The 23,241-nt window shown below is 43.4% G+C and overlaps 1 protein-coding gene across 5 annotated transcripts; it reads right to left on the reverse strand.

The window, feature by feature from the left end:
- Positions 1-1,538: 1,538 nt before the first annotated feature.
- On the reverse strand, positions 1,539-22,715 carry LOC134217077 (ionotropic receptor 75a-like). Of its 5 annotated transcripts, none has more exons than XM_062695836.1 (9): positions 21,685-21,815; positions 21,456-21,616; positions 13,556-13,726; positions 13,043-13,487; positions 12,947-12,988; positions 12,707-12,874; positions 12,562-12,644; positions 12,363-12,502; positions 1,539-1,694 (listed from the first exon to the last, which is right to left on the reverse strand). In XM_062695836.1, the coding sequence occupies exons 3-9, from the start codon at positions 13,663-13,665 to the stop codon at positions 1,588-1,590; spliced, it is 1,095 nt and encodes a 364-aa protein (XP_062551820.1). In that variant the 5' UTR covers positions 13,666-13,726; positions 21,456-21,616; positions 21,685-21,815; the 3' UTR covers positions 1,539-1,587. The 5 variants fall into 5 exon arrangements, with proteins under 5 accessions (XP_062551820.1, XP_062551821.1, XP_062551822.1 ...); XM_062695837.1 differs by having other exon boundaries at positions 21,452-21,616; XM_062695838.1 differs by lacking the exons at positions 21,456-21,616; positions 21,685-21,815 and adding an exon at positions 22,593-22,715.
- Between the last annotated feature and the right edge of the window lie 526 nt (positions 22,716-23,241).

Genomic DNA, 23,241 nt, shown 5'->3' on the forward strand with positions numbered 1-23,241 from the left:
GAAAATATGAATACATATCAAGCTCTATTATATCAATTGACGAAGTTAAATTTTTGCATAAAAGAAAAAGTAAGTGAAAATTTAACCATCGGAACGTCAACGGGGGTTACTCTTTATGATAAAGAGAAAGCATTTAAATCATTTGTTTGAGAAACTGCATACATCCATTTTACGCAATTTAGAGAAAACAACAGAACACTGTTTTTAAACAAATTGGCACCGAATCTTTCAATTTCTTCGATACAAATCAATAGTGTTTGGCAAACTCAACACCCTTGAGCACTTCTAGTGCGAAAACTGTAAGAAGTACTCCATAATTGCTCTTCAAAGTGCTTGCACATATGCAGTTTCTCAAACAAACGAGGGAAAAATCATACATTTCTGAGCAAAAAATTTTTTTCGGTTTTTTGCGTCATATGAGTCATGTTCGGGATTTAAGCCAAAACGGTATTTTTGAACAAGGATTCAGAATATATAAAAATTTCAGTTTGGCCAAAAATGTTACACATGCAGTTTCTCAAACAATTGGTTCATTTGACTGTGTTTGGCATGATTGTAAAATTAAAGAATAACATTACTTGCTTTGAATCCTATAGTGGAAGAAAGAACTAACCAAGTATTGTAATCGGAATAGTAAAAATACGTTTCCCAGGTTTCTAAAAACATCTAACACAATAGCGACCCCGAAAAATGACTTCGATTGCCAGCTATTCTAAAAAGCACGTTCGTTTATCTGTGATTAGATGTTGGTCGTAAAATCTAGCGTCATCCTGGCAGTTTCAAAGGTGTGATCATCCAGTGCAGGACTTCACTCAGCCTTAAAACGCGAATGCATATCTGCCTACTCGCCTATAATGGCCCAATGGTTGGGGCCCATTCCATGCGAGATGGTTGGATTTCTTTTCCTCATTATACATGCAATAACCCCCCGATGATGAGTAAAACAGCTACGCGCGGTGCCTAGGCCTCTAAAACCAATAATTAGCGCGCGCGGCTGCAGACTCCTGCCTCTATGGACCAAACGCTTACTGCAGCAGTAGTCTTATAGACGTGATCTCATTTTCCACCTCGGTCGAACGTAAAAAAATTCATGCAAAACAACTAGACAGGTGTAGTACGGCTTCGGCTGCGGCAGAGCTCAACTCAGCTGTCGGTAAGTCATAATGATAATGACTGCTACGGGACGGGACACCAGTCAGTGTCCCATATGTCGATCAGGTTGGTCAAGGGAGCCTATAATAGACTAATACTCACAATAGTAGGAAGACTGGGCTGGCCAGCTGGAGCGAACCCAGAAGGGGGTAAAGCGTAGCCTTGTAACAGTAATAATAATGCGCGATAAAATTACTGAAGTAAATAAGTGAAACATAATCATAAACCGTGTAGTTTAATATCGGCTGTTCTGGATTCTGCGTAACTTTAAGCGGGGTCTGGTGCATGCAACGGTTCTTTTACCTTAAAGACTGGTTGATTAGTTGGAAGCTGCTTCGTCAGGCCACAAGCTTCCGTAAAGTGGGAAAAACTTTCATAAACTCAGTTCATTTATTATTTTTCTATCCACATCAAGAGCAATCCTTAATAACTAGTTCATCGAGTTTTGTGTTTGAATATTGGACTGTTGTCTGCTTGTGTTTTCGATTTCCTACTGCTCAGTCGTTCGGCAATTGCCAATATCAGAGCCAACACCATTCCAGCTGAAAAAAAATCAAATTAAGGTTATCAGAGCATATGGGTAAATATAATTTATACATAATATAGCATATACCTAGTTTTGGGAAGATGTAAAAAGCTTACATCAGCAGATTTTGAACATTGAATATAAAATCTTTAAAAATAAGATATGAAGATAGTTCAAAAGAAGTATAACGAAAAATCGCAATAAATTTTAAATTTAATTTTAAATAATAAATTATTCAAAAATCCAAGTCGACAAAATACAATTACATAAAATTTCGTAATATTTGAAACTGCCTCATTTCAAAGATCCAAGAAATACCCGAGTAGACGAAAATAGCTCAATAATATCAAATGTTGATAAGATAGCAAAATGAGATATTGAAATGATTGATATAAGAGATAAAAGATCAGACGATAATATCAATATTTTGCACTAAAATATCATAAGAAGATCAAGTTATGCTATTTGTAAAAAGTAATCAATATCATTAGCCATTAGTTTGTTCTTATCCATAGCATATTTTGATATTTAAATGATATTTCGGTGCAAATTTTTGATATTGTTGCCTGTTCTTTTAACTCTTATATCAATCAAGTCCATATCATGTTTTGTTATTCTGTTCATAGCTTCTGCCCGGGTATTGATACCCCTCAAATTATATTGCCGACTACTGACGCCAAATTATAATTGAACCTAGTAACTTCATTTTACTATCCCAAGCCAAAACAATTGCATGGAACAACTACCCTGATATGTGAAGCAACTTTATCCAATGGAAATTTGCAGGAAATCGTTGATTCCAGCGTTAACTTTTAGTTTTTGTTCAGGGGGTCCATTATACGCACGGGGTCCATTACTAGCACTCACTCCCTATTACGTGAAAATTATTGGTACCCCACCTCACCATTACCAGCTCTAGCGTCGCTGGGACACCCAGTTCTGTTTTTACACGAGTGGCTTTTAGTCGATTACGACCTTTAGCGTTTATGAAACTATGAGTAAATTCCATGAAAAAAATCACAAAAAAATCAAAGAAAATTCAGGTGGTATATAAAAAGTTGTGAAAGATCCGGTTAACCGGGAAATTAAAGAATACCACCATTATCAATTAAGAGCGAATTCTGCAACCTCAGCGAAAAAATCAAGACCGGACGTCCTGGAAACAATTCAAAACCCATCCCAACCCGCTGTCGAACTCTGAGGCAAAACCAACGCACTCAATCAATGGGAGAAATGTTAACTTATCTCCTGCGATTCTTAAAATATCACTATATCTGGCCCAATAGATGTCAGAAAACTATTAGGTCAGTCTACGACACAACGATGAAAATCTACACCGAGTGTTAAACCCTAGCTAAATTCGCCGTTCTCAGCGATCCAGGACCTCCCCAAATTATCTAGCCGCTTATACCACCACGCAGAAGAATCTTGTAGGTACGATTGAAATACCATATATTTTATTGTTGCATCAAACAGCGTGGATATTTTTGTTCCAACCTTCAAAGTTGTTGTTCCAACGCTGGTGTCTGCTTTAATCCAATTGAACATTAATATTGTTTCAATCCTGCACCGGATGATTGAAACAATATCAATATCGTTCTTTTGACAACTATTTCATAATGTGGAAAACTGTATAAACTGTATCAACATAAACATTATGTCTACATGTAGTAAGCATATGAAGCAAAGATAGGATGGATGACTGATGACCCCTGAAAATAGTTCGATTCTGTTTCTGTTACTTTTTCCACTTTTGCTGATATCATCGTGTTGTCGATAAAGTAGATTCGCAGCATTTTTGAGATTGAAAACATGAATATTGTTATTTTCTGGTGCTTTATTCGACAGTGACAGCTGGAAAGCATGATGGTTGAAACGAACATATAGGGAGTGAGTGCTAGTAATGGACCCCGTGCGTACAATGGACCCCCTGAACCAAATCCCTAATTAAACGTTGGAATCGACTATTTTCTGCAAACTTCCGTCGGGTGAAGTTACTTCATGTAACAAGACAGCAGTTCCATACATTTGTTATGGACAGGGAAGCATAAATTTAGTCATATTAACTAATTTGTAAATGTAAATATGCTAATAATTAACTAATTTGTAAATGTAAATTACTAGCACACAAGGGGGGTCCATTATATGCACAAGGAACATGTGGGAATGGAACATGTAAATCAAATGGGGTACCATAATACGTATATAAACAAACTCGACGTTGCGTATTATGGACCCGGGGGTGGTCATAATAGGCATGCTAGCTACATCATTTTAAAATGCTTGCTTTATTGGTAAAATTAATGTTATGGCTAGTTTTATGTACGAAACACGATGCTGGTACCTGTTGCTTGTCATCTGGTGCAGCAGAACTACAATTTGTCAAGAGGCTCGTTATAGCGTTATAGCGTTATAGCCGTTAAGGGGTCCATTACTAGCACACACTCCCGACGAGGATTGAACTATCGAGTAGGGTAGATTCAACCCTTTTTGTGGTTGTATTAACAATAAATATTATTTTTCATAAATCAATGCAAACAGAATAAACAGATTCCAATTTACAATGTTCTGCAAACTCATATGTACGTTATGTGGAAGATTTTGATTTGAACAATGTATTGGAGCTATAACCACTTTCCCTTTGATGGGACTCGGATCCACGACCCTCAGTACGCTAGACTGGTGCTTTTAACCAACTAAGCTACGAAGGACCTTCGTCGGCCTTTGCAAATTAGCGGCTACTGAATGAGCCCGAGGTTTCCAAATTGGACGCATAGAATCAAATCACTCACAATCCTCATGTCAAGCCAACACTTCCACATGTGTATAGTACACGTTCACATCTATATACTCACAAGAGAACTGTGTGTGGCGACGAAGGAGAAACATCGAGCTCGCTCAAATTTACGACAAACCCAGTATGCAGAAGGTAGTTAAAGCTGGCAAGATACGATAGGCAAGGCATGTTGCTAGACTTCTGGACAGATATCCTACATAGTTGGTGTTCGCTTTCGATCCGGCAGGATTAAGAAAGTAGGAGGCGCAGCGAGTTAGGTAGGCAGGCTATAGGTTCAACATGAGTTGGAAAGCACCGGGCGCAACCGAGAATGAAAAGGTGTTGCCTCTAACCGTGTATTCTGGCATCAAAATGATGATTCAGTATTATCACTTTAGATATAGGCTAAATAAATGAACCAGATATTCAACAATTTCATGCACTTTCATGAAATAAAAATATATGAGTTTTTTTGTAGAATGCCTATCATTGTTTGATCTTCTAAAGAGAATGGGACATTGAAATTTATAAATTCCAGTACGGCCCCTCATCACCCTAAACGAAGCGGACAACTGGATAAAGGTCTGTGGGACAGAATATCAGAAGGACAAAACATCAAATAAACAATTTGAAGAAAAAAAATCTACCTGATCGACACAAAATGTCGAATAATATATAAAGAATACGCTTCTGAACTAAAATCTACCCATAAGCAATAATCAATAAAATAAGTCGTATGTGCAACTACATATAATGCTGTCACAGAGCTACAAAACTTTCTGCTGGCTAATATAGCTCTATATCCAGTTTTCCGCGAGCGGTAATGGTGGCCAGCTTACCTGTATGCTAGTCTCAAATTTGACGTTTGTGAAGGTCAACTTCACCCACCGTTTCGAACATTTTAATCAATGAGCTAAACACGAAGCCACCAATCAACTTCATCAGAACCTTCTTATTAACGACATTGATCAAAGTGCTCGGAACGGTGGGTGCAGTTGACCTCCACAATGGTCAAATCAGAGAGACAGAGACCTACAGTCAAGCTGGGAGCCATTACCGCATGCGGAAAACTGGATACCCGAGAAGGAGAAATATAGTACCAATAGTTTCCTGGGTAGAGTCTCCATTTTAAAGACATCAAGACTTTTTTTTTCTAAAAAGCTCAGTTGCTCAGAGGATTGGAAACATTCTTCTAAGCTTTTCGGAAGTCTCCTTTCAAGATACTCGTAGGACTTCTTTTAAGAGTTTCCTTTAATGAGGCCCGGAAGCCTCCTTTTAAGAGGCCCAGAAGCCTCATTTCAAGAGGCTCGGAAGCCTCCTTTCAAGAGGCTCGGAAGCCTCCTTTCAAGAGGCTCGGAAGCCTCCTTTCAAGAGGCTCGGAAGCCTCCTTTCAAGAGGCCCGGAAGCCTCCTTTCAAGAGGCCCGGAAGCCTCCTTTCAAGAGGCCCGGAAGCCTCCTTTCAAGAGGCTCGGAAGCCTTCTTTTCAAGAGGCCCAAGCCTCCTTCAAGAGGCCCAAGCCTCCTTTCAAGAGGCCAAGCCTCCTTTCAAGAGGCCCGGAAGCCTCCTTTCAGAAGGCCCTGAAACCTCCTTTCAAGAGGCCCGGAAGCCTCCTTTTAAGAGGCCCTGAAGCCTCCTTTCAAGAGGCCCGGAAGCCTCCTTTCAAGAGGCCCGAAGCCTTCTTTCAAGAGGCCCGAAGCCTCCTTTCAAGAGGCCAGGCCTCCTTCAAGAGGCCCGAAGCCTCCTTTCAAGAGGCCCGAAGCCTCCTTTCAAGAGGCCTGGAAGCCTTCTTTCAAGAGGCCCGGAAGCCTCCTTTCAAGAGGCCCGAAGCCTCCTTTCAAGAGGCTCAGGAAGCCTCCTTTCAAGAGGCTCGGAAGCCTCCTTTCAAGAGGCCTGAAGCCTCCTTTCAAGAGGCCCGGAAGCCTCCTTTCAAGAGGCCCGAAGCCTCCTTTCAAGAGGCCCGGAAGCCTCCTTTCAAGAGGCCCGGAAGCCTCCTTTCAAGAGGCCGGAAGCCTCCTTTCAAGAGGCCCGGAAGCCTCCTTTCAAGAGGCCCGAAGCCTCCTTTCAAGAGGCCCGAAGCCTCCTTTCAAGAGGCCCGGAAGCCTCCTTCAAGAGCCCCGGTAGCCTCCTTTCAAGAGGCCCGGAAGCCTCCTTTCAAGAGGCCCGGAAGCCTCCTTTCAAGAGGCCCGAAGCCCTCCTTTCAAGAGGCCCAGAGCCTCCTTTCAAGAGGCCCGGAAGCCTCCTTTCAAGAGGCCCGAAGCCTCCTTTCAAGAGGCCCGGAAGCCTCCTTTCAAGAGGCCCGGAAGCCTCCTTTCAAGAGGCCCGGAAGCCTCCTTTCAAGAGGCCCAAGCCTCCTTTCAAGAGGCCCGGAAGCCTCCTTTCAAGAGGCCCGGAAGCCTCCTTTCAAGAGGCCCAGAAGCCTCCTTTCAAGAGGCCCGGAAGCCTCCTTTCAAGAGGCCCGAGCCTCCTTTCAAGAGGCCCGGAAGCCTCCTTTCAAGAGGCCCAAGCCTCCTTTCAAGAGGCCCGAAGCCTCCTTTCAAGAGGCCCGGAAGCCTCCTTTCAAGAGGGCCCGGAAGCCTCCTTTCAAGAGGCCCGGAAGCCTCCTTTCAAGAGGCCCAGGCCTCCTTTCAAGAGGCCCGGAAGCCTCCTTTCAAGAGGCCCGAAACCTCCTTTCAAGAGGCCTGAAGCCTCCTTTCAAGAGGCCCGAAGCCTCCTTTCAAGAGGCCAGGCCTCCTTTCAAGAGGCCCGGAAGCCTCCTTTCAAGAGGCCCGAAGCCTCCTTTCAAGAGGCCCGGAAGCCTCCTTTCAAGAGGCCCGGAAGCCTCGTATCGAGAGGCCCGGAAGTCTCGTTTCACGGGGCGCGGAAGCCTCCGGTCAAGTGGCGGAGAAGCCGCCTTTCAATAAGCCCGGAAGCTCCCTTTCAAGATGCCCGTAAGCTTCCACTCAAGAGGCTTGGAAACCTCTTTTCAAAAGTCCGGAAGCTTCCTTTCAAGAGGCTCGGAAGCCTCCTTTAAGAGGCCCGGAAGTCTCCTTTCAAGAGGCCCGGAAGCCTCCTTACAAGAGGCCCGGAAGCCTCCTTAAAGAGGCCCGGAAGCCTCCTTTCAAGAGGCCCGGAAGCCTCCTTTCAAGAGGCCCGGAAGCCTCCTCTCAAGAGGCCCGGAAGCCTCCTTTCAAGAGGCCCAGAAGCCTCCTTTCAAGAGGCCCGGAAGCCTCCTTTCAAGAGGCCCGGAAGCCTCCTTTCAAGAGGCCCGGAAGCCTCCTTTCAAGAGGCCCGGAAGCCTCCTTTCAAGAGGGCCGAAAGCCTCCTTTCAAGAGGCCCGGAAGCCTCCTTTCAAGAGGCCCGGAAGCCTCCTTTCAAGAGGCCCGGAAGCCTCCTTTCAAGAGGCCGGATGCCTTCTTTCGAGAGGCCCGGAAGCCTCCTTTCAAGAGGCCCTGAAGCCTCCTTTCAAGAGGCCAGAGCCTCCTTCAAGAGGCCCGAAGCCTCCTTTCACGAGGCCCGGAAGCCTCCTTTCAAGAGGCCCGGAAGCCTCCTTTCAAGAGGCCCGGAAGCCTCCTTTCAAGAGGCCCGGAAGCCTCCTTTCAAGAGGCCCGGAAGCCTCCTTTCAAGAGGCCCGGAAGCCTCCTTTCAAGAGGCCCAGCCTCCTTTCAAGAGGCCCGGAAGCCTCCTTTCAAGAGGCCTGGCCTCCTTTCAAGAGGCCCGGAAGCCTCCTTTCAAGAGGCCCAGAAGCCTCCTTTCAAGAGGCCCAGAGCCTCTTTCAAGAGGCCCGGAAGCCTCCTTTCAAGAGGCCCGGAAGCCTCCTTTCAAGAGGCCCGGAAGCCTCCTTTCAAGAGGCTCAAGCCTCCTTTCAAGAGGCCTGGAAGCCTCCTTTCAAGAGGCCTGGAAGCCTCCTTTCAAGAGGCCTCAAGCCTCCTTTCAAGAGGCCCAGAAGCCTCCTTTCAAGAGGCCGGAAGCCTCCTTTCAAGAGGCCCGGAAGCCTCCTTTCAAGAGGCCCAGCCCTCCTTTCAAGAGGCCCGGAAGCCTCCTTTCAAGAGGCCCGAAGCCTCCTTTCAAGAGGCCCGGAAGCCTCCTTTCAAGAGGCCCGAAGCCTCCTTTCAAGAGGCCCAGGCCTCCTTTCAAGAGGCCTGAAGCCTCCTTTCAAGAGGCCCGAAGCCTCCTTTCAAGAGGCCTGAAGCCTCCTTTCAAGAGGCCCGGAAGCCTCCTTTCAAGAGGCCCAAGCCTCCTTTCAAGAGGCCTGAAGCCTCCTTTCAAGAGGCCCGGAAGCCTCCTTTCAAGAGGCCCAGAGCCTCCTTTCAAGAGGCCCGGAAGCCTCCTTTCAAGAGGCCAAGCCTCCTTTCAAGAGGCCCAGAGCCTCCTTTCAAGAGGCCCGGAAGCCTCCTTTCAAGAGGCCCAAGCCTCCTTTCAAGAGGCCCGAAGCCTCCTTCAAGAGGCCCGAAGCCTCCTTTCAAGAGGCCAGGAAGCCTCCTTTCAAGAGGCCCGGAAGCCTCCTTTCAAGAGGCCCAAGCCTCCTTTCAAGAGGCCCAAGCCTCTTTTCAAGAGGCCCGGAGGCCCCTTTTCAAGAGGCCCGGAGGCCCCCTTTCAAGAGGCCCGAAGGCCCCTTTTCAAGAGGCCCGGAAGCCCCCTTTCAAGAGGCCCGGAAGCCTCCTTTCAAGAGGCCCGGAAGCCTCCTTTCAAGAGGCCCGAAGCCTCCTTTCAAGAGGCCAGAAGCCTCCTTTCAAGAGGTCCGGAAGCCTCCTTTCAAGAGGCCCGGTAGCCTCCTTCCAAGAGGCCCGGAAGCCTCCTTTCAAGAGGCCCGGAAGCCTCCTTTCAAGAGGCCCGGAAGCCTCCTTTCGAAAAGCCCGGAAGCCTCCTTTCAAGAGGCCCGGAAGCCTCTTTTCAAGAGGCCCGAAAGCCTCTTTTCAAGAGGCCCGAAAGCCTCATTTCAAGAGACACCTTTCAAGAGGCCCAGAAACCTCCTTTCAAGAGGCCCGGAAGCCTCCTTTCAAGAGGCCCGGAAGCCTCTTTTCAAGAGGCCCAGAAGCCTCCTTTCAAGAGGCCCGGAAGCCTCCTTTCAAGAGGCCCGGAAGCCTCCTTTCAAGAGGCCCGGAAGCCTCCTTTCAAGAGGCCCGGAAGCCTCCTTTCAAGAGGCCCGAAGCCTCCTTTCAAGAGGCCCGAAGCCTCCTTTCAAGAGGCCAAAGCCTCCTTTCAAGAGGCTCAAAGCCTCCCTTTCAAGAGGCTCAGAAGCCTCCTTTCAAGAGGCCTGGAAGCCTCCTTTCAAGAGGCTCGAAGCCTCCTTTCAAGAGGCTCAGAACCTCCTTTCAAGAGGCCCGGAAGCCTCCTTTCAAGAGGCCCAGCCTCCTTTCAAGAGGCCCGAAGCCTCCTTTCAAGAGGCCCAGGCCTCCTTTCAAGAGGCCCAGAGCCTCCTCTTTCAAGAGGCCCGGAAGCCTCCTTTCAAGATGCCCGGAAGCCTCCTTTCAAGAGGCCCGGAAGCCTCCTTTCAAGAGGCCCGGAAGCCTCCTTTCAAGAGTCCCTTAAGCCTCCTTTCAAGAGGCCCGGAAGCCTCCGTGCAAGAGGCACGGAAGCCTCCTTTCAAGAGGCCCGGAAGCCTCCTTTTAAGAGGCCCAGCCTCCTTCAAGGGGCCCGGAAGCCTCCTTTCAAGAGGCCCGGAAGCCTCCTTTCAAGAGGCCCGGAAGCCTCCTTTCAAGAGGCCCGGAAGCCTCCTTTCAAGAGGCCCGGAAGCCTCCTCTCAAGAGGCCCGACGGCCACTTTTCAAGAGGCCCGGAAGCCTCCTTTCAAGAGGCCCGGAAGCCTCTTTTCAAGAGGCCCGAAAGCCTCTTTTCAAGAGGCCCGAAAGCCTCATTTCAAGAGACTCCTTTGAAGAGGCCCGGAAACCTCCTTTCAAGAGGCCCGGAAACCTCCTTTCCAGAGGCCCGGAAACCTCCTTTCAAGAGGCCCGGAAGCCTCCTTTCAAGAGGCCAGAAGCCTCCTTTCAAGAGGCCCGAAGCCTCCTTTCAAGAGGCCCGAAGCCTCCTTTCCAGAGCCTCCGAAGCCTCCTTTCCAGAGGCCCGGAAGCCTCCTTTCCAGAGGCCTGGAAGCCTCTTTTCAAGAGGCCCAGGCCTCCTCTCCAGAGGCCCGGAAGCCTCCTTTCAAGAGGCCCGAAGCCTCCTTTCAAGAGGCCAGAAGCCTCCTTTCAAGAGGCCCGGAAGCCTCCTTTCAAGAGGCCCGAAGCCTCCTTTCAAGAGGCCCTGAAGCCTCCTTTCATGAGGCCCCGAACCCTCCTTTCAAGAGCCGCGGAAGCCTCCTTTCAAGAGGCCCGCAAGCCCCCTTCCAAGAGGCTCGGATGCCCCCTTCAAGAGGCCCGGAAGCCTTCTTTCAAGAGGCTCGGAAGCCTTCTTTCAAGAGACCAGGCCTCCTTTCAAGAGGCCCAAGCCTTCTTTCAAGAGGCCCGGAAGCCTCCTTTCAAGAGGCCTGAAGCCTCCTTTCAAGAGGCCCAGGCCTCCTTTCAAGAAGCCCGAAGTCTCCTTTCAAGAAGCCCGGAAGCCTCCTTCCAAGAGGCCCGAAGCCTCCTTTCAAGAGGCCCGGAAGCCTCCTTTCAAGAGGCCCGGAAGCCTCTTTTCAAGAGGCCCGGAAGCCTCCTTTCAAGAGGCCCAGAAGCCTCCTTTCAAGAGGCCCGGAAGCCTCCTTTCAAGAGGCCCGGAAGCCTCCTTTAAAAACGCCCGAAAGCCTTATTTCAAGAGGCCCGAGAGCCTCCTTTCAAGAAGTCCGCAAGCCTCCTTTCGAGAGGCACAGAAGCCTCCTTTCAAAAGGCCCGGAAGCCTCCTTTCAAAAGGCCCAGAAGCCTCCTTTCAAGAAGCCCAGAAGCCTCCTTTCAAGAAGCCCAGAACCCTCTTTTCAAGAGGCCCGGAAGCCTGCTTTTAAGAAGCCCGGAAGCTTCCTTTCAAGAGGACCAGAAGCCTTCAAAAAGCCCGGAAGCTTCTTTTCAACAGGCCCGGAATCATCTTTTTAAGAGACCCGGAAGCCTCCTTTCAAGAGGCCTGGAAGCCTCTTTTCAATACCCCCGAAGCCTCCTTTAATGAGGCCCGGAAGTCTCAATTTAAGAGGCCAGGAAGCTTCCTTTCAAGAGGCCCAGAAGCCTCCTTTCAAGAGGCCCGGAAGCCTCCTTTCAAGGCCCGGAAGCCTCTTACCAGAAGGTTGTGGAGCCTCCTTTCAAGAGGCTTGGAAGGCTCCGTTCAAGAGGCCCGAAAGCCTCCTCTCAGGAGGTTTGGAAGCCTCTTTTCAAAAGGCCTGGAAGCCTCCTTTCAAGAAGCTAGTAAGCTTGCTTTCAAGAGGTCCGGAAGCCTCCTTTCAAGAGGCTTGGGAGCGTACTTTCAAGACGTTCAGAAACCTCATTTCAAGTGGCTCTAAAGTCGTCATTCAAGAGATTTGGAAGCTTCCCTTTAACCCTCTCTTTCCCACGACTTTTTTCAAAGATTTCAATAGGAAGGAATCATCTATGGAAAAAGTGCTTGAACAAAAGTTGTTTGGCATAGCTAAAATTAGTGGAAAACGAAAAAAAAAGTTTTTGATTGTAAATCAATAGTTACTTGATTGTTTTCAATAGTTTCACTATTTTTACTCAAAATTGATTATATTTGCAGTCTAATGGAACCATAAAGTTTTGCCAAATACTGCTTTTTGTGATTGAAATAATTCTATGAATGTTGGAAGGTGCAAAATTTGATGGAGCTCTACAGCTACCATGGGAAGGAAAGGGTTAAGAGGCATGGAAGCCTACTTTCGAAAGGCTCGGAAGCCTACTTCCATGAAACTCGGAAGCCTCCTTTCAAGATGCCCGGAAATAAATAAATAAATGAGTTACGCTAAATTTCATTTCGAAACATGTGCTGTGCATAAGCACAGCCAAGATATTTAACAAAGAAAAATACAATTTCTTACCAAATAAAATAGAGAAAGCAGTAGAAACTCCAAAAAACTCCACCGGGTTAACTCTTCCACCCGATTGACATATCGGTTTTTCAATTCTGTAAATCTTTAGGGTTCGTTTGATTAATCCAACCTCTTGAATACGCATCATTCTGAAATATACGATTGATTGAATGAATGTTCAAAAAGGAGATTCTACAGGAGCTCATACGTCATTCGAAACATTTCAGTATACATGCTACGCTTTGGCAGAACAAAGCTCATCAGTCGCAAATCGTTGAACAATCCTTTTGCCTTGAAATAAAAAGAATTAAATTCTGGGAGATTCAGCATTACATACATCATCAAGCGTTTACTGTTCGCAGTTCACAGATTTCATTTGCATCGAACTCGTAGGCAATTTCCTGAAATGCTTCCGTCATTTCGCAGTGGAATGCATAACCACCATGTTTGAGAAACGGAACGGCTGTGACCACATCCGAATAAACTGGAAGAATGTCATTTCCATCGCGTGGCGGTTTTACCTACAATATGTTTCAGTTGAACATAAAATTTTTAATTCTTTTAACAATAAAAATCGTTAGTAAAATGCTTACCTTTTTGTCGTACAGTTCTTGTATGATGGGTACTTGTGTTTCCTGTGAATAAAAATGCATGAGCATGGAACACACAGATTTACACAAATTACATACTCTAAAAAGTATTTTATGATACCCGATATCACGGAACGATACAACCAGCGGACTATCGATAATCTCCCGAACGGATTCTGGTCCCCTTCCAGGAGAGCTGAGCAGACCACCCACAACTGCAGAGGTGTAATAGTTATACAAAACCACAACCAGCATGAGCAGTGAGGACAGAACAAGTTTCATGGACAATCTAGCAGAAATTCGGCCGGGAATACCCTGTTGCGATATGCTACCAACCACGTCCAAGATGTACGCCATCCACGACATATCCGGTTCGTTTTCATAAGTTTTGTGAATCAACTTTCCAAACAGTTTCAGTGCGGTTACTATCAACAATAGTGTTACTGACGACGCAATCCAAACCGAGTTCTCGAATGGTTTGAGAAAGTCTCCGCCACCAGTTGCACTTGTGAGCTGTGGAGTAATGCGATAGATGAATCCCGACCTAAAATAGAACATTATGGTGTTATAATTGACATATTTCTTTTCGAGATCCAATAGATAGGTACATACGTAAACTCCCAACTCTGGTGGATAATATCGAATTCAGCATGGCGATTTATTCGTTGGAATATGGCAGTCGCTGCGACGTCCGCCTCGTTACGCCCGAGAATTCCGAGCATCCCGAGTCGATAACCACTCTTAAGGCGGCCCGCCCACCCTCGGGCTACACGGTATTTGATGCTAAAAGTATGTTTTTTCACAATTCGATTAACAGCAGATAAATGATGAAATATATATTCAAAAGTTACGTGAAGTTATGATAGTTCCTTAGAAAAGTTAACAAGGCGTAATGATACTTAACAAACACCACAATTCCCGATTCACTTCCCGGCACAGATAGGATTTTGTCCACATCATTTGCTGTCACATTATCTTTATCAATCTTGAATCATACCAATTTTGCAGTATTTTAAAATTCTAATAAATGATACAGTCAACAGCTTACCACAGTTGTACCTCGAAGCTGTAATCCCCCGAAATTACTTCTTATGTTATAACGATTGTAATTAGGTTTTATCACTAGTCCCTCTCCTTCAGTCCAATTTCCATAGTTGGTCATATGAACATCTTTGCACAAATGTTTCCCCTTAGAATGAACGTCCTCCAGTTCAAAGGTCGTCTGATTCTGAAGAGTTAGTAGTTTTGCACTAGTTACGTCAGAATTCATCTGTAAGCCTTCCAAGTTAAGGAGAACTTCATCTATTTGGGCAGATGAGTCGTTATTGTTCAAAAATAGCCAACTGTAGGTCGTATTGAAATATTGATGCGCTGAAAACTACGCTCCAATAAAACATGTAGCCAATTTTGTTTCTTAATCAATTGAGAACACGAACCTTCTGCAAAACTTCCAAAGATCTACTGCAACTTAAATCATAAATGCATGCCGTTCTAGCGAAGTGTTCATGAGAAAGAACTTCTGTTGGTAACAAATCATTATGAATTTCTATGTTAATCACCCTAAGTGAAATATTTTCGTTCCTTATCATCTGATACATCCTGTATGCTGAAAACCGAAAATCAACGTTAAAGGAATAAATCTCTAGACAACTGTGCTTACAATCCTGCTCATCACACAAGAATAATACAACACTTTTCGATTGCTTCACTATGAGAAAATCGATTATGAAATCAATGTTGATGGCACTCGCATGCAGGCAGAGGGACAACGTGATAAATGTTTTATATGACCACATGGTGGTGGTGACTGGTGTGGGCCGATGGGATCCGCTTTTTATAGAGAAATCCGAATGGGGTTCTTCTTGAATTATTATTTGAATATGCAAGTTAATGATCGAGAACTTGTCACACGAAACGATACGCAATTATTTTAAGTATTTTGATTTACTTAGCTTGTTTCATCAATGTCATTCCTTTAAAACATTAATGACTATACTGCCAAAGCGTGCTATGGTACCATCCCAACAAACATTCACTAGTTGAACTAACATCAGTGTGATGATTTAATTCAGCGCTGTGTTGAATTATGTCTGTACTATTTCTTATCACAACTTCTGTTCAAGCATTGTTCACACAATTTTGGCGAAGTTATACAACTACATCATCTCATTTTGAAAAACAACTTTATTAACTGATTCGTTAAACCTTTAATAAGCATTTTACTAAGCCTTAATTCAGCTACATGTGAATTCTTCGAAAATAATAACGCATAGAAGGTAACATCAGTAAGATCTTCAATGAACGTATTTTGAAGCAATTGCTATTTTCATATAATCATTTTAAAATTTTCCTAAATCGGGTCTCGAACTGCTGTCATTTGATCATCCGCCGGTAACGTTGTCATCCGCGCCATCCTTGATTTGTTAGATATGGCTCACTCAATGCATAACATAAATAATCTTATTGCTGAATAAAAATCATAATTGGACTCTTATTCAATAAGTCGATCTGTCAAACTACAGTTTGTTAATAACTGTACAATTTTTTATTTCAACCATTGTTCAACCAGTCATAACCATCGCACACTAGGAAAAATACGTAAAAATAATGTCGATAAACGATAAAATAAAATCCGTCCCCAATGCTATTTATGAATTTATGAAAATAAAATCAATGTATATTCGGCCTTCCTCAGAATCTCTTGATAATCGGTTGCGATATGATTGTCAAATGCTAAGATAATTTCAATTATTTCGCCGCAATAAAGATCAACATCCATGCGATAATATTGGGATTCCACACATCAAAGATTCAATAATTTTCTGATGTTATTCAACGGCGTTATGTCCGGCTTTTAGTAAATTTAGTTCCGCATGAATGCATGATTTTTTTTATTGCTCCAGCAGTTTCGTTCGTTATAATCTCCGACAGTTTAATAAATCACGAAAATAAAAAGCATGTCTTGAAAATAAATCATTATTTTTCTATAAATCAAATTTCCCAGATCAAGAACCCAGATTTTCTCTCAAACTGAAAAAGCATGTTTTTTCCCACTGTGCGATAGATCAGATAAATTTGAAATCCAATGGTTAAGAAGGACAAAGGTTAAGAAGGATGTCTAATGCCTGCTTATTAACTTACTATTCAAACTCAATTCGACCACCCTTTCAGAGCATCACATCATAGTCGAACAGAGAGCTTTAAAAATCATTAGTTCAGTACATTGTTAAACTTCCCCAATGTGCTGAAATGTGATAAAGCGAAAACGTAAGTTCGACTTCAAATAAAGGTAGTAAACAAATAAATAGGCCATGTCGAATATTAGTTAGATTAAATGCTAAAATGAAATCTGTCTAGCAAATTATTCAACATCCATTTTATTCAGCTACAAAGATCACAAATAAACAATAATTCAACCTAGATGCTTATTTGTAGCTTGTCGTTGTTTGTTGGGATCACAGCTCGAAAGACTTTGTCGCAATTAAATATTAGTTTATTCTATAAAGTGGATTATTTGGTCTGAGATAGTGATGCCAAGCAAAAAGTATTGCTCATATTTAAGCGACGAACCTGAGAATATGCCTGCAAAAATAGGGTAACGGCTGTATTTTGGACCGGGCTCATATTTTGGACCACCTAGCTGAATTTTGCATTTTTATCACACAAAACTAAATAAAACATGCAACATTTAAATTTTATTGCAAAAAGAAACTATCCATAAAGTATCTCCTACATTTGTTTCTTAAAAAATATAGCAATTTTCAAGAATATTTTCACGCATTTAAGACCGGTAGTTCTCTACGGACACGAGACCTGGACCACGGAACGCCTGGACGATACTCGTGGAGGACCAACGCGCACTGGGAGTTTTTGAAAGTAAAGTGTTGCGTACCATCTATGGTGGGGTGCAGATGGCGGACGGTACGTGGAGGAGGCGAATGAACCACGAGTTGCATCAGCTGCTAGGAGAACCATCCATCGTTCACACCGCGAAAATCGGAAGACTGCGGTGGGCCGGGCACGTAGCCAGAATGTCGGACAGTAATCCGGTGAAAATGGTTCTCGACAACGATCCGACGGGTACAAGAAGGCGAGGGGCACAGCGGGCAAGGTGGATCGATGAGGTTGAGGACGATTTGCGGACCCTCCGCAGACTGCGTGATTGGCGAAGTGCAGCCATGGACCGAGCTGAATAGAGAAGACTTTTATGTGCAGCACAGGCCACTCTGGCCTTAGTCTGATAATAAATAAATAGAAAAATGAAATAAGCGATTTTCAGCATATTGTGAAGACATTTGCGACATTTTGCAATTAAGGGAGTAATCACAAGTGGAAATACCTCTAAGAATTTGTATAATTTAAAGATAACTTTTTTTTGTATGTGAGATGGAATGTTACAATGTTCAGCAAAAACATGTGATTTTGCTTGTTTAACAACTTTATAGAAGAGACGGAAAATGGGAAAAATCATTGGAAAGAGTTAGAATGAAAAATTAGATTTTTATGGGATTTTTACATAAAACGTCTTAAGTTTGTTATAGGTATATAAAAGATAGAAATTCGGGATGTTCAGCAAAGTTGCTCGTATTAACATTTGCTACAATTTTGCGGACGACACTACGTGTCTATCTCATTCTGGTGGAAAAATAATTTTCTCAACTAACTTAACTTTTAGGGGGATTAATCATCGAAAGATGCGCTCCTAAATATCTTGAAACTTCAGTGAACAAACCCCATATCCAAAATCAACACTTTTCGAGTTTTTGTATTTCGATCGTGAAAATTACGAAATAAAACACTGTGCAGTGGCGGCGAGAAGGCAGAGCATGAAGTTGTTTTCGTGGTGCTTGGTAAGCAGTTTCTTTGGGATCGTTCAAAAATTACGTCCATCGTTTTCGGCATTTTCAACCCCCCTCCCCCCTACTGTCACAAACTGTCACAAATCACTAACACCCCCTCCCCCTGTACGAACAACTGTAAATTATATAATGGTTCGTCTTCTTCGTACACTACTTTTACATGAAACATAGTGAAAATTAACTAGCAAATTAAAATATTTTTCAGCTTATCAAATTGTGTCTAGAATGCAATTGTTTTTTTTTTTTGTTGGACGAACCACAAGACAACCCCCCCCCCCCTCTCCCCCTGTCACAAAGTAATTTTTAAACGACCCCTTTCGCCCAGTCATTGGAAAGGAGCCTCCACGCAACTACCAATGATAACGGCCTGAAGCTAGTCAATTTTGCCGAAGCTAGAGGAATGGCCATCTTTTTTTTTAACGAAGGTAATGGAAACCTGCAACCAGACACCTGGGGAGGCGAACCCAGGTAGCGTGGGAATGGGATCACCACTTCCGACCCACTAAAACCAACTTCTTCCTCTCCAGTCATTCCCCCGGCCCGCAATTAAGCAATACATCGGGGGATGACTGTTGGGCATTGCGCCCCCTCCATGACGTACACAAGTGCACGTATGCGCCTCAACTCTTCGACACTCCCCATGCAACACATTTGCACAAGACACACTGGCACCACATGTGCCCCAACACGCACCTGCCTATGCCGCTTGAATGATTGCAAGAGGAGTAACACAGGTACCCTGCAGGGGGTACCCCATGCCGCCATCTCACAACATAGATAGTCCTCATTTAGTATGGTGTTCACCCCGTCCTGCAATACACTGAAAATAATCGACACGCTTGATTAATGTTTTTTCAAACGTAAGTCTAACGTGTTTCCACCGACAAACCGACGGGCCTCTCTGATTCCAAAATTGGCAAAAAATACAATCGTTTTACTCCGAGTGTAGTAACTCGTTCTGTCATTACTGATATTAACGTTCATTTGATAGAAAAAGTCAAGAAGAAGAAAAAGCAAAATGCGCGCAATTCATCAGCTGTTCAACGTCAACATTATATGCACGTTTCAAACAATCAACACATCAACACATAGTTACATCGCATAAAAATAATAAAGTAATTAAAAATCTTTTCTGATGCTTAAATCGACATTGAAGACTTTACGAACATTACACACATTTTCGAAAGTCGAATATTTTTCATTTGGCGAACGAATCCTATCATAAAATTCTCGATATTTATAATATCGAATATTGATTATTATGTGGGAGCTGATGAAATAAATTAAAGAGTGCATGACCAAGTTTGCCCGCACACTTGTGAGAGCTGTTGTGTAAACCATCGCACAGATGGAGCTAGGTAATGAAAGGAGAGTAATTGCCAAGAAATTTGAAGAACTGTATATGGGAAGGCACGTCGGTTTGTCGGTGGTGTTTCATCACTGTTCATATTCACTAGCAATACACGTTATACTTTTAGGAAATGAAGTTGAATCCACACCATTAGATATCACAGCAAGATTTAACGTGTTTTAAACATCGATCTATAGTTGACGTGCGGTTTGACAAATTAGCATTATGGCGCCTGTCTGAAGTTGTGTGTTTACAACTATTTTACCTTGTTTTTTTTTCAAAAGTTATGTTGAATTTAATAAAGAAGCAGAGCTTAGAGGTAAATTGTTAAAAAATAAATTGTTATTTATTTTTTATAAATTTTGTTGAAAAATCATCTATTTCACAGGTCTAAAAATTGACCAGTTCTATTCGGATCCCCGGATGTGAACTTCGCCATCGAGTCAGCTAAACGGCAACACAGAACAAAAATAATTGGACGAACTCCTGCCGCTGCCGACATTTCGCTGCATTACAGTCGAGACTACCGTTTTATGTCCATATGTGACTGTCGATAGTGTGTAAGTAAGTGTAAATAAGTATTTTTGCTGTTTAATGTTTTGTTTAATAAATTATTTGTTACAACATATTGCCGATTTCACCAATTTGAAGAGTTATGTGTAGATTGTGATTTGCCCGCTTCTTTTTCTCACACTCACTCTCATTTCGGGTTGATCGATTTTTGTTACTGAAATTTACCCAATTATAACCCATTACTCGTTAGTCACATGTAAGCGTGTACACTAAATCGATTCCCACCATGATTTGACGTCTATTTGTTTTCAGATTGAGCACTCACACACAAATATTATACACGGAAAATCAAACTTTTTTGAGTGTATTGAGTGTGAAAAAAAGATGACTGTGAGAAAAAAAATCTCGCAGAACTCTTATAAAGTGCAAAAAGCGCAATATTAAATGAATGAGTTTTATTTGTATATATCTACGATTTTTAAAATATTTGGAAACTAATCCTGAAACGCATTCTTTCATTTTAATAACGAGAGCAATCCATTGAAATTTAACGTGTTTCACATTTCATATCATGTTGTTTTCCAATTATATTACACGTTGCATATTTTGACATGTGCGACTGGTTTTACACGTTACTTCCACATTGTTTTCAATAAGTGCGGAACCGTGTAAAACCAGTAGTATGAACGTTTATAGTATTTTCAGTGTAGGGTGGCACCACTTGTCTACCAAGCCGGAGGCGACCCTCACTCAAAATAATTGTCACTTTAATTCCACTATAAAAAGTCATGTAGACTTTAAAATTCGAAACTTTCATCGGCCTTACTGGAATCAAATAAAACTTACTCAAATCATAAGTGCATCTTAATAAGAAATGTAGTGGAATTCATTAGAAAACTTAGAAAATAATACCTATATACTCTTCTAGTGAATTCTACTCAAAATGAATGTATGAAAAATATATGAGTGGGGTTCTCAGAGCGAAAAGTATGTTTACTAACAATCGCTAATGAAACATTTTGCAGAAGCATTATGAGAACGACTTGCAAAAAACCTGTTTGGGTGTGAATTAGCTTTCTACTCGTTTTTTGCCTTAGTCCGCTTCTAGTGGACGGGATACCATCTACAGGGAAACTAGAAAAAAAATTATCGAAGATTCACTTAAAATTTAAGTACTTAGCCAAACGAAAATTCACTTAAATTTTATTTTATTTTCTAGTGAAATAAGAATAATGAGTGCCATCACTAATGAATCATTTAACTTTTACAACCGAAACTACATGGAAAATATCTGCATATGTTTTCAAGTAGATTCTAAGTGAAAATTATTTTGAGTGTAGGTTGGTGGCTCCTATGCCTATACCTCAGCTACGAGGCAGACCCTTTCATGTCTCCTATTTCTGAGGTGCCGCAGAAGCATCAACCCCCCGACACTCCTGCCAGTCATAGCGAGACTTTCGTGTCCCCTACTTCTGAGGTGCCGCAGAGGTATCTGCCAACCGACACTCCTGCCAGGCCTAGCGAGACTTCACTCAATCCGTCCCTGGCAGCCGGATCACACTACTGCCACTCTGACCATACGTACCATGCGAGTCTGACTTGTGTGCTCGCTCATACATTCAGTCCCAATCGCTTGCACCACTTGTGCACCACTCTCTTGACATTCAGTCTCTCACTCAGTGGGGGTTGTAATACCCCCATCTCCCATTTATATCCACTCTGTGCACCTCCTGTGCATCGATTGGGCGTGGAATACCCGGCACGTCAGGCGTGCCTAACACTCACCTACCCGGGCTTTGATGCTGCCAATAGATCTCGGACAGGTGCTTTGCAGGCAGCACCCACCTATTGATATTTCGAAATTTGAAGCCCAGATAGTCCTCAGTCAGTGTCAAGGGGGGTAGGGTGAGGCGAATGACGAATCAGGTTTGCTAGCGAAATGTGCTTCAACTGTAATTAGTAAATATTTCATACAATTTATACAATCTAATCTCATCAATCTAATCAATCAAACTTACAATTTGGTGGGCCTACGCTACTCGGCACACCCTACAGAATTTTACGATGACACGTGTGTCGTATTCCAGCCGAAAACGGCTGAATGGAATCCGCCATTGAAGAGCGGTGCGACTGTTCGTTTGTAAATTCGACAACAAACTGCCGGTGCAATCTTCGTCGTTGCTATTCAACCCGATGGCGTTACCAACACCATCTCACACTGCGGCGCAGCAATGAACCGTTGCATCATGACGTCATACGATAATTTTTATTTACTCGTATTCAAATGGAGCGTGAAGTTACATGAGGGCAATGTTTACTTTTTTTTTCCACGATAGGGATCAGTATTTGTGCGTATGCAACATTGAGAGTTCGAATCAAGTCTAATGTGAAACTTGCCACATTATACGGTAAATTGGGACACGCGAAATATGTGATTTCACGAAATTGGTATATTTGATTGATTATGTTTGATATGCTATCCGCAATAGCAGAATCAATTCATAGTCTAGAATCACTTATACAAACTAAAATAATTAGCCGCTACTCTGAATACTACAACGTGTTCTTCACCTAAATTACATATTTGTTAAGGTTAAAAGGTTAAAAGACTATTATTCTTCCATTTACTTCCACTATTAACTTTTTTATGTATCAACAATCAGATACGCATTTCGTTTCCTACTTGGAAACTTCTTCAGTGTTTGTTATCGACGAAATAATTAATCATACATATTTGTTATTTAATAATTTTCTGTTTTTTACATAATTTGCTTATTTCAGGTTTCTTACGTTGTTTTTTCTTTTCAGGTTCTATTATTTTATTTTCTTCCAGGTTTCACTAGAAGGATTATCACGGCGGCTAATTCAACGAATTTGTGGTTTTAGTTATTGCTTTTTTGCTTAATTATTAATAATTTTTACTAACCTATTTTTGCGATTTGGTCTAAACGATCAATCGAAATAAACAACAAATTCACTTCTATTCAATTTACCACTAGAAATTCACTATTTATAGCACTTAACTTTATGCCCAACCGGCCACATTGACTAGCTTGTGCTGAATGGTCGAGCCAGTCGTCCCCGGAAACGATCCTGTCACTGTCAAACGCCCTGTCAAAAACTCTGCGACGCGTCGCGTCGATCCTCAGCGCAGCGACGCGTTGCTTCGCTCGTCGGCGCTTTGACGCTCCGCTTGTGGTCGGTGAAAAGTGTTGCCTGCTTGACAACTGTGTCAACAGTCAGTGTGGTGGTCTCCCCATCCTGCAACGAGGTGGCACCACTTACCTTACATGTCTCCAATTTCTGAGGTGCCGCAGAGCATCAACCCCCGACACTCCTGCCAGTCGTAGCAAGACTTTCGTGTCCCCTACTTCTGAGGTGCCGCAGAGGTATCTGCCCCCCGACACTCCTGCCAGGCCTCACCAGACTTCAGTCATTCTAACACTACCGATCATGCATACCATGCGAGTCTTACCTCGAGTCTTACTTGTGTGCTCTCCCATACACTCGGTCCCTCAACGTATACGAATTTGGGGTCAACCAGGCGAATACCCATTTAGAATGACTTTTAATCT

Source organism: Armigeres subalbatus, chromosome 2, assembly GCF_024139115.2.
Source record: "Armigeres subalbatus isolate Guangzhou_Male chromosome 2, GZ_Asu_2, whole genome shotgun sequence".
NCBI classification, from domain to species: domain Eukaryota; kingdom Metazoa; phylum Arthropoda; class Insecta; order Diptera; family Culicidae; genus Armigeres; species Armigeres subalbatus.

Excerpts from the sequence above, each read along its gene's own strand:
- LOC134217077 (XM_062695835.1), bottom strand. The coding sequence starts at position 16,918 with ATGGTTCTCCTAGCAGCTGATGCAACTCGTGGTTCATTCGCCTCCTCC. Across the intron at positions 13,727-16,835 it reads TCTGCACCCCACCATAGATG|CATCAAATACCGTGTAGCCC; the intron begins GTACGCAACACT and ends ACATACTTTTAG. Across the intron at positions 13,488-13,555 it reads CACCAGAGTTGGGAGTTTAC|GTCGGGATTCATCTATCGCA; the intron begins GTATGTACCTAT and ends GTTCTATTTTAG.